At 54.7% G+C, this 10561-nt stretch overlaps 2 protein-coding genes and 1 long non-coding RNA gene across 13 annotated transcripts in view; 2 read left to right on the forward strand and 1 right to left on the reverse strand.

Moving 5' to 3' along the window:
- Dazap1 (DAZ associated protein 1) overlaps window positions 1-3731 on the forward strand; it is a 27881-nt gene extending 24150 nt beyond the window's left edge. For 5 of the 9 annotated variants that reach the window (XM_078032628.1, XM_078032619.1, XM_078032614.1 and 2 more), the window contains 2 exons: window positions 533-709; window positions 2772-3731. In XM_078032628.1, the coding sequence (XP_077888754.1) occupies window positions 533-709; window positions 2772-2947 (353 nt within the window). In that variant the 3' untranslated portion in view covers window positions 2948-3731. Of the gene's footprint in view, window positions 1-532; window positions 710-1752; window positions 1843-2771 lie in introns of all 9 variants that reach the window. The other 4 variants (XM_078032616.1, XM_078032622.1, XM_078032640.1 and 1 more) reach the window with 3 other exon arrangements.
- LOC110598812 (uncharacterized) lies at window positions 3373-7068 on the reverse strand. 3 transcript variants are annotated; one of them, XR_013430991.1, is made up of 5 exons: window positions 6868-7068; window positions 6042-6113; window positions 5744-5938; window positions 5275-5367; window positions 3373-3694 (listed from the first exon to the last, which is right to left on the reverse strand). It is a non-coding gene; the product is annotated as an uncharacterized LOC110598812 (long non-coding RNA). The 3 variants fall into 3 exon arrangements; XR_002484707.3 differs by lacking the exon at window positions 5275-5367 and having other exon boundaries at window positions 5744-5941; window positions 6868-7051; XR_013430990.1 differs by lacking the exon at window positions 5275-5367 and having other exon boundaries at window positions 6868-7042.
- Window positions 7002-8287, forward strand: Rps15 (ribosomal protein S15). Its single transcript, XM_005331970.4, has 4 exons — window positions 7002-7092; window positions 7421-7506; window positions 7818-8052; window positions 8137-8287. The coding sequence occupies exons 1-4, from the start codon at window positions 7090-7092 to the stop codon at window positions 8248-8250; spliced, it is 438 nt and encodes a 145-aa protein (XP_005332027.1). The 5' UTR covers window positions 7002-7089; the 3' UTR covers window positions 8251-8287.
- The last annotated feature ends 2274 nt before the right edge of the window (window positions 8288-10561 follow it).

The raw sequence follows: 10561 nt of genomic DNA on the forward strand, positions 1-10561 counted from the left end.
TTCAATTCCCGGTACCAAGAAATTAAAGAAAGGAAGTATCGGGTGGTCTGAAGCCCAGCATCAGGGTGTGGGATGGTAGTCCTCTCTAGTACCCTTCTCCCTTTTTTTCTTGGTGCTCTGAGGGTTGGATCTAGGCCCTTGTCCATGTGAGGCAGGCACTATACCACTGAGCCACATTTCTACCCCTTTGCTCTGTTCTGAAAACTTGCCATTGGCCCCTACCTTTGAGACAGCTCAGATGACTTACCTTCCCAAAGCTGTGTCCAGCTGTTTCTAAAGAAAGATCTGCAGTGGAATTCCTCGCTGCTTGGATTCCTGCCTAGTATTCTGTCCTGTGGTCATACCATATCGCCTCGACAGTCATTGTTTCCTTAGGGTCATGTCCCAGGAGCAAGGATCCATAGTCCCTTCTGTAGGTTTTAGATGGAAATCCCATCTTGCAGCTCCTGTGGGGCTGGTCTGTGGGTCTCCATCCAGCTGACCCTGTGGCCTTACCCCGTGTCTTGTGCCTTGCTCTCTCCTCTGTCTGCAGGTTTTGGCTATGGGCCTCCACCTCCACCACCGGATCAGTTTGCCCCTCCTGGGGTCCCTCCTCCTCCTGCCACTCCTGGGGCAGCTCCACTGGCTTTCCCACCACCTCCATCTCAGGCCGCCCCAGACATGAGCAAACCTCCAGCAGCCCAGCCAGACTTCCCCTACAGTCAGTATGGTGAGTGGTCTGCACGTCCCCCCAGCCCTGTGCCGGTCTTCTTCCCTCCATGTGTTTCCCACCAGCACACTCTGGAGGAAGCAGCAGCAGGGCAGATAGCCAGTGTGCAGAGGCTGCTGGAAAACTGGTGGCAGCAACGGGGGCCTAGCGGAACTTAGGGGGGAACCTGTCAAGAAAGGTGGTGGTCCCACAGCAGGCGGCCAGGGCCTGTACTTTTGGCAACCAGAGGCTGTGACTGGGTCAGGGGGAGGTGCCTCCTGGGGTCACAGAAAGATGGTGTGGATGTTGTGATCATTGTCCAGGCTTGAGGCTCTCCTGTGTCCTTGCTAGAGGTCATTAGTCAGGGCTATCCAGGCCCTCTGCCCCATGATTACTTGTTTCTGGTGTGTCATTAGGTACCCTGCAGGCCAGACCCCATTCCAGGAGCAGGCTTGAGTCAATAGCAAGCCCTGGCTTAGACAGAGGCATTGTGGTGGACTCCACGGCTTGTCACTCCTGTGGGTGGCTTCAGGGAGGACACTGGGTCAAGACAGGACTTGGTCTGTGCTTTTCTCACTCTCACCCTGCATAAGCTCATTGCCAAGACCAGTCTTGTTTGGTACCGTGACCCTTGTGGAGGGAGCTCTGCTCATTATTGGCTCCTCAAGGGACATTTGCATGGTTGGATCCCAAGAATGTGGGCCTCCCTGTCCCAAGGTGTCTAAGCTCACATCCTGAGGAAGGCAGGCCCTGGCTTCTAGGGCACCTGAAAAGGTGCTCCCTCCAGCCCTGCTTCTCTCAGCCTGGACTGAGCCAGAGCCGTCTTGTCTGAGGCACTGGCCCATCTTGAATGACTCTGGAGGGCCCAGGCCCTGGCCTGCCTCACACCCCCCCACACACCCCACCCCCCGCCAGTGCTGGTTCTTGGCCCACCACAAGGCCCTGATGTGTCACAGCTGCAGGGGGAGCACAAAGCGCCCGCGGGGTGTGCAAGTGTGCGTGTCTGCCGCTCGCTCCTTGCCTGGCCGCAGTGGGTTAGTCACCCTGGTCTCGTCTCTCGCCAGGCCTGGGTACCTATTCTCGAGACCTGTCGGGCTTCGGGCCTATTCTTTGTTTACACTCTTATGGTCAGGCTGAGCAGTGATGTGGCCTAGGTAGGTGCCGCCTCTTTCTACACGGTCCTCCCACCTGCCTGCACCTGGGAAGCAGACATGGCTTCCTTTGCCATCCTGGGCGGGGGTGGATACTTGGAGGTGCCCTCTGGGATGGGCCCCTTGCCAGTTTGAGGATCTCAACTGACCACAGCTGGCCCCAGGAGCACCCAGAGCCAGAGGGCCCACCTGTGTCCATGTGCACCCCTGTTTGGGAACCCAGAGGGCCTGGATGGGTCTTCAAAGTTTGTGGTGGGGTGGGCAGGAGCAGGGCCCATCTCTGTCCGCTTGAGGACGGTGTGCATCCCTTTTCCCAGAAGAACCTCCTACACCCCTGAGGCCAATAGTGTAGGTGTGTCTGGCTCTTGTTGAGGCTTAAACACTGCCAAGTTAGTCTGTAGCTTGGAGCTCCTGGCTGCCCTGAAGGGAGGACCGTGTGGGCGTGGGATGTGGGGACAGCCTCACAGGTGTGGTGAGGGTTACCATGAGGGGGGTGAGGGCTATGCTCTGCACCATAGGCCTATCCTGTGTTTTAAGTCCCGGAGACCATGTGCAGCATGTGTAAGCAAATTGTAGTAGTCCTGGGTGTCCAGGTGTGTCCCAAACCAGTTAGACACACACCTGTCCCCTGACTTCCAGCTATGTGGGGATGAGGCCAAGGTAGAAATGGGGCGGATCACCAGACCCACGAAGGATCTGAAAGCTGCTTTTCTCTCTTGTGTGGGTCCTGCTCACGTGGTCTTGAAAGATAAAAATTCCCAGGTTTTGGGTCCCTGCCGGGGTGGCCCCACCTGGGTCAAGTCCCCACTGGTGCCCGTGGGCTCCAAGGCCCAGACATCATCACCCTTCCTCAGAAAATGGAGCAGAGTTGCTCAGAAGCAGAGCAAGCAGGCTGGGCTGTGCATCTTGAGCTGACACCCTCTCTCCCCCAGCAGGTTATGGGCAGGACTTGAGCGGCTTTGGACAGGGCTTCTCCGACCCCAGCCAGCAGCCCCCTTCCTACGGGGGCCCCTCAGTGCCAGGGTCGGGGGGCCCCCCCGCCGGTGGCAGTGGCTTTGGGCGAGGTCAGAACCACAACGTGCAAGGATTCCACCCCTACCGACGCTAACCGCAGCGCCACACAACCCGCCCCGGCCGAGACCAGGATTGGAGACTCGTGGACTGTGACAATCACAACCTGGGGGGGAGGGGGGAGGGCAGAGGCTTCGGAGCTGGCTGTGGGTGACTGGACTGAAGTTTTTAAATATATTTCTTTCTCTGACCCATCAGCACAATAAAAAAAAAGTCACTGGTTCAACAACAGGGTTTAAAAAAATGTCTTCAGCTTTAATTAAAAACTTCAGGTTTCTTTTTCTTCTTCTTTTTTTTTTTGTTTCGTTTTTTTTTTTTTTTTTTGAAATTATTTTCCTGAGCCTTTTGTTTTACCGTATATTGTAAACTTTTATGTTAAAGAAAAAATATACATTTACAAATTGTGAGATTTTTAAGAGAAAATTTTCTACGATGTATACTGGCTTATTTTTTAATTTAAAAACAGGGTTCGGTCGGCACTGGTGGGAGGGGGGTGTTTTTAGGTCCCCTCGCTCCTGGCTTGGGGGTTGGGACGTGTTGGTCCAGAAACTCTGGGAGCTAAAGAAATCTACTGAGTGTGTTTTGTTTTTTGTTTACTCCTTGCTTTTGTCGGCCGGCCTGCCTGGTAGCATCTGCAGTGCGCTGTGGAGGTGGGTCACTCTTGGCTGGCCGTGTGGCAGCACTGACTTCTGCAGCCTGGACCCTGTGCAGCAGGCACGGTCTTGCTGGAAGCCCACCTCCTTGGCACATGGCTTTAGGGTGTTTCCCACTGACCAGTTTGACCCTGGTTTGAATAAAGAGAAGTGCGTTTGGATTAGAAACCCAGGTCGTGTGCTTTCTTTCTCCATCGCCTGCGCCTCCTTCCCTATCCGGGAAAGATCTGGAGCCCAGACGAGCCCTTGGCCTGGGCCCCAGCTTCTGGCCTCCTTGTGGACTTGGGGGGCAAAGAGGCCTGACGCAGGGATCTATTATTCTGGTGTGGGCCTTGGGCCCTGTGGGTTCTGGCAGATGTGACTACAGATGTCCCTGGGCTGTGGGTTGTGAGGCACCTGGCACCTGCCTCACACCAGGAGCCTGGGGCTGCAGCTTAGGTCTGGAGCCATCTCCCTGCCTTGAGTTTTGTTGTATCCTGTCTCTGGCCATGGCAATTGACGTCCATTAGTTCTGGCTAAGGATGAGGGGGGGGCCTATGTAACAAGGCTAGCTGAGATATGATGGCCCATGCCTGTCATCCCAGTGACTCAGGAGACTGAAGCAGAAGTTCAGAGCCAGCCTTGTCTCAGTAAAACAATGGGCTGGGGATGTGGCTCAGTTGTACAGTGTCCCTGTGTTCAATCCCCCGTATCAGTGGGGAAAAAAATCCAAATACACTGGGTACCAACAAAAATGACTGAGACCGCCAGAAGCCCTCATCCCCAACTCGGTTTTTGCAGGCAGGGAAAGCTCAGCTTGGCTTGGAGTAACCCTGAGCCCTCTAGGGCAGCTGCCCACTGAGCCAGCCCCTCCACGAACCTGGGGACCAGCTTCTGAATGGCCCTCCGTCTACACCACTTGTAATCACATGTGCGAGCGCCTTCCATTGAATTCCTGCAAAATTCAAGTCCCTTAACAAGGAAGTGATGTGCAGAAAGTCAAGAGGTTTCAGGCAGGGTCATGGCTCAGTGGCAGAGTGCATGCAAGCCTAAGGCATTGGGTTCAATCCTCAGCACCACATAGAAATAAAGGCATTCTGTCCATCTACAATTGCAAAAAAAAGTCAACAGGTTTCTTCCCAGCCAAAAAAGCTCCACGGTGGCACAAAAAAAATATCTGAAGGTGACAGTGCAGCTTCTGCTGTCCCCAGACAGGCCCTGTGCTCCCGTGTAGTTGCATCCCCTGCCCCCATGGGCAGAGCTGCAGGCTTAACCAGCCAGGGCTCTGGGAGGCTTGTGTAGGCGGAGAACCCAGCCACAGGCCTGGAGCGGGCACCTTCCTCCACACACGTGATCTGTGGCTGAAGCTGGGGACTGCTGGACTCCTGGCTCCTTGCCTTGACTGCTGTAGGCAGTGCCTTCTGTCAAGCCCAACCTGTATCCTGACCTTTGCTGGCTGCTGGCCACAAAAACCAGTACCAAGTGGACAGAGGGTCCAGCTTGCCCCAAGCTCCGGTGAAGGCAGGGAAACAGGCACCATAGAGTCAGATGGGGGAGACCAGCCTCTCATTTGAGCTATAGCCAGGTTGTTCCGACTGCCTGCCTCCGGAATGGATTCACACCTGCCATTTCCCTTGGCCTTTTGTTTTCCTCAGTTAATGCTTCCTCTCACATGGTTTTGACTGAGTGGATCCTCAGGGCTTACCACTGAGGTATATAGGTAGATACATACACATACACATGCGTGCCTGTCATCCCAGCAACTTGGGAGGCTGATGCAGAAGGATCACACGTTCAAGACAAGCCTGGGCAACTCAGCAAGACCCTGTCTCAAAAGTTTAAAAAATTTAGGGGAAGTGTCTCACAGAGTGTCCGTGGACCAAGCCCCAGTACCCCCCCCACCTGCCCCATCAGTAAAATGCACACATAACACTTACTGTCTTTGTGTGTGTGTGTGTGTGGTGCTAGAGATCAGAGCCTCATGCTACACCTCCAGCCCGTCACCTTAACTATGTTGGGGGCACAGTTCTGTTGCATTGACCACATTCCTGTCATTGTACACCTGTCACCACCATACCCCAGAATTTCTCATCTTCTCAAACTGAAACTTTCTCCATGAACACCAACTTCCCAGTGCCCCCCCAGCCCTGTATCCACGGATCCACCTCCCATCTCAGAACTCTCCTGTTCTGGAGCCATACCCTGTGTCCTTTAGTCTCTGGTTCTCACAGAGCACAAGGTTCTCGAGGTCCATCCACGCTGCAGTGTGTCACCTTGCTTCTGCTCCTGGCCAAGTGTCCCTCTAGGTGAGCATATCCCATGCTGTGTGTCCATCCATCCATTTACTGCTTACAGGAGCTTGGGTCGTTCCCACATCTGGGATGTGGTGTGGTGTGCTGCTGTGAACAAGGGCATATAAGTACCTGTTCAAATCTGATACTTCTGGGAATATACCCAGCCTCCAAAGGCACATTAACAAGCCAGGCCTGGTGGCCATACCTGTAATCTCAGCAACCCGGCAGGCTGAGGAAGGAGAATCACATTCAAGGCCAGGCCTATTTTTGCAAGACCCTGTTTCAAAAAGTAAAAAGAACTGGAGATGTAGCCCAGTGGTAAAGTACCCCTAGGTTCAACCCCAAATACCAAAATAACATAACACATACATACAAGGGGCTGGCGATGTGGCTAATGGTCAGAGCACCTTTGGGTTCAATCCCAGTACCAAAAAATTCACAATAGCAATTCCAGTGAAAGCCAGGGATGGTGGTACACACCTGTAATCCCAGCTGTTTGGGGGGCTGAGGCAGGAGGATTGGGAGTTCGAAGCCAGCCTCAGCAGTTTAAGGAGGCCTTAAGCAACTCTGCGAGACTCTTTCTCTAGATAAAATATTTTAAAAGTAGCTAGGGGTATGGCTCAATGGTTAAGCACACCTGGGTTTAACCCCCCCCCCCCCGTTTGAAAAAAAAAAAAATCCAGCAAGACAGAAACATTGTTCCTGCTTATCTCTATTCTCTCCTCCCCTTATTTTGTGCCTTTCTCCCTCCATCCCCACTTCCTTTCTTCAGTCTCCAATTCCTGGGCCTCAAGCCTGGACCTCCCCAGTAGTGGCGACAACAGGCATCCAAGAACATGTTAATTAAAGCCTGAGTGGTTTCTTTCAGGGAGGCAAGAGCCAATCTCTTCTTCTCTCAACTGACAGGTACCATGTCCATGCCTGTGCCTCCTGCCACAGGGCCCTGAACCTCTAAATCACACCTGTTCACAAACAGTAGGCGCTGCATTCTTTTGAGATGGATCCTATGGCGTTGATTACAGAGCACGCACCTGAGGTTCAAACAAGACCAGCCTTTTGGAAAGGGCAACTCCAGCCCCAGGCGGCGGCCCCTTTGATACCCATAGCCGGTGTTCTGCCCTCCGGACGGCAGGGGGCAGCCTCTGCCGCGGGAAGGCGGAAATGCGCGCACGGCCAAGGGGCGGGGCCCGAGGCGGCCTCGCGATAACTTCGCGGGCGCGGGGCGGGGAGGTCTTTTCCGCAGAGCCGGCAAGATGGTGAGTGGTGCTCGTCTCGGCCCCTGTGGGTCCCTATCCAACTCCATCCGGCCTCCTGCCGTCCCGCGGGGGCCGGGGTGTGGCCCCGCGCTGTGACGGCCTGCTCCAAGCCTCCGGGGCTGCGGGTGGGGGCGCGGGACGGTCCTGGTGTGTGAGGACCACTCGGGGCGCGGAAGGCCCGGGCCCGCATTTCTCGGCTTAGCCCCGGTGACCCGGGTCCAACGTGTGCCCGCGGGCTTCCGTACCGGGGCCGGACGCCCTGTGAGCGCGTTCGTGGGGCCGTGGGGTAGGTCTCGAGCCCCTACTCACCCCGTCCGCGCCCGCGCAGGCGGAAGTGGAGCAGAAGAAGAAGCGGACCTTCCGCAAGTTCACCTACCGCGGCGTGGACCTCGACCAGCTGCTGGACATGTCCTAGTAAGGAGCCGGCCGGGGATGCCTCTGATGTAGAGGGCCCGGGTGGGCGTGGGCCGTGGCTGCGTGCCCAGGGCTCCGAGGGCCCGGTGTTCCCAGCCAGGCCGCCTTCCCCCGCCCGGTGTTCCCTAGACCGCTTGGTGCAGTGGACCCTGAACTAGAGGGATTCGCCGCAGGGAAGGGCAGGCTGCTCCGGGGCCTGGCCTGGGTATGTCCCTGCTGTCCTTGCGCTGTAGAGGACAGAGGAGGGGCGTGCAGCCCCGGGCAGCTATGTGGCGGGGCAGGCCACCCACCCGCCGCCTTGTCCCCCGCAGCGAGCAGCTGATGCAGCTGTACAGCGCACGCCAGCGGCGGCGGCTGAACCGCGGCCTGCGGCGGAAGCAGCACTCGCTGCTGAAGCGCCTGCGCAAGGCCAAAAAGGAGGCGCCCCCGATGGAGAAGCCAGAGGTGGTGAAGACACACCTGCGGGACATGATAATTCTGCCTGAAATGGTGGGCAGCATGGTTGGCGTCTACAACGGCAAGTCCTTCAACCAGGTGGAGATCAAGGTGTGTATGGTGTGCCCTGGGTCTGGGTGCGAGTGATGCGCTGTCTGCCCACACACCCTGACCCCCTGCTCTTGACCTCCACAGCCCGAGATGATCGGCCACTACCTGGGCGAGTTCTCCATCACCTACAAGCCCGTGAAGCACGGCCGGCCTGGCATTGGGGCCACCCATTCGTCCCGCTTCATCCCCCTCAAGTAGCCTGCCTGGGCAATAAAGGCACACAGCTCCTGTGCGAGTGCCGCTCATCCTTGTGGTGCCGGGGGTTGGGGGAGGCTACTTCCCAGAAGGGGCCTGAGCTGGTGCAGATTTGTGATGTGCTTTGGGTTGGATATAAAGGACTGGGTGGGTATGGACAGCGTGGGCCCCTGGTTTCCGTCAGTGGCTCCTGACGAGGGTAGCCCTGCTCACTCCACCTGGGCCATCACCTCAGGGCCAAGGAGGGTAGGAGTGCTGATTGGCAGCTGTCCCAGCCAGACTCAGCCTCTCCACCTGGGAGGAAGCTCTGCAGGTGAGCAGCAGGACCTCATGCCCTCCTAACCGCCTAAATTTGCCCAGAGTCCTCAGATGGTTCTTGGTGGGTGCTCATCGTGCTATTGTCTGCCCCTCTGATGGCCCAGGTCAGACTAGGATCACACCATCCCTTGTCGGGCCCCAGCCATGCTCAAAAAAATGGGTCGTAGGGGGAGCGGGGACAGTCAGGGCTGTGGCGGGGCCTCTAAGCTGGGCTGGTGGGTGCCCTGTGATGGGTGCTGTGGAGAGTGAAGGATGCTCAGACCTTACCCTAAGCAAGCAGGAGGTGAGAAAGTAGGTAGGAGGATATAGTGGCCTTGATTCCTCGAAAGTGTCCTGCAGAACAGTTCAGGTGGCCAGTTAGCCAGGCCTACGACTTGGGCGGACTCCAAAGGGCAGTGGGTAGGAGGCCAGAACCATCCAGGTGGCGAGGGCCACTCAACCACCTCTGCCTCATCCGCATTTCCTGCTGCTGTTTGCAAGACAGACTCAACATTTGAAAATGCTCTTGCACCCACCTCACTGGGCTTCATAGGGACCAAGAGTACACTCCCATCTGCCAGCACACTGGCCACAAGCAAGGAAGGCCTTGCTGAAGTGGAAACCGTCATTTGATCCAGCTTCACTCATCTACTTCGGGCTCCCTAAGAAAAGGGGTGTGGAGGTTTTTTTTTTTTTTAATATTTCAGTATCTTAGAGGTTTAGTTTTTTGGTACTGGGATTGAACCCAGGGATGCTTTATCACTGCACCAGTCTTTTTTTTCTTTTTCCAAGAGAATTTTTTTTTAATATTTTTCATTTTTCAGCGGACACAACATCTTTATTTTTATGTGGTGCTACCCACACACGCCATGCAAGTGTGTTATCACTTGAGCCACATCCCCAGCCCTGCACCAGTCTCATTTTAGGCTTATGATACTCCTGCCTAAGCCTCCTAAATTTCTGGGACTGCAGGCCACCAACCTAGCACTGATTTTTTTTTTTTTTTAATGGCGAAAATGTTAGAAATAACCCTTTTTTTAAACATTTTTTAGTTGGGGTTAGACACATTATTTTTATTTCATTATGTGGTGCTGAGGATTGGAACCAGGACCCCCCATGTGCTAGGTGAACACTCTGCCACTGATCCCAGCCCCCATTTTCACACCAGAGTGGTAGGGTAGGTAGGAGATCCTGCTTCAGCATGTTTTTGTGGAAGCTGGTTGGCATTGTGTGCTTCTGGGGGTCCAGCCCAGGTCCTGTACCTGCTGGGCAAATGTCCTACCACTCAGCCGCTCTCCTTGAAGGCTTTTTGGGGGCCAGAGCTTTTGAGCCACTAGGCTGCAGGAACAAAGGTGTCTGCCGCATGGATGGGCTGCTTATGCATTCTGCCCCTAAGCGGGGGGGGGGGGGGGGGGGGGGGCAGCAGCAAGGTGGCAACAGGTCCAGGGGCTCCCTGTGGAGTCGGTGGGCCATGGGCACAGCTGCACTTCACTGCACCAGGAGACAGGGATGACAGGGATGGTGAGGAGTTGGTGAAAGGGGGCGGAGAAACAACGCAAGAGTGAAGGTGCTGAATCCCCATCTTGTGAAGTTAATCATGTACTTTTCTTTTTGGCAGGCTCAGAATATTTTGTGGTTACAAAATAGGAATCCTGATTCAAAGTATTACGTAGCTACAATTAGATAAGAATGTATCTTGGCTTATTCATAAGCAAGCATTTTTACTTTAAGTTTGGGTTTTGCTTTGAGCTGTTTCTGCTTAGTTAGCTTTTAATAATAGTTAGAAATGTCCCAGACTATTGGCCTACACCTTGACTATTCTTTCTTGACTTACTGACTAAAAGCGGCGTCACAGATATAGCAAGTGGTTACCTTGAAAAGAGAGGCTTCTAATTTTAATCAAACAAGAGTAAGAGCACCAAACCATTGTGCACAGGTACAAGAACAAGTTGCCCAGTACCAAGCACTAATCTCTCAATTTTTTCTTTAGATTTTAATTTCTCAAAAACTTCCCTGT

The sequence above is a fragment of the Ictidomys tridecemlineatus genome, chromosome 2 (assembly GCF_052094955.1).
Source record: "Ictidomys tridecemlineatus isolate mIctTri1 chromosome 2, mIctTri1.hap1, whole genome shotgun sequence".
In the NCBI taxonomy this organism is placed as follows: Eukaryota; Metazoa; Chordata; class Mammalia; order Rodentia; family Sciuridae; genus Ictidomys; species Ictidomys tridecemlineatus.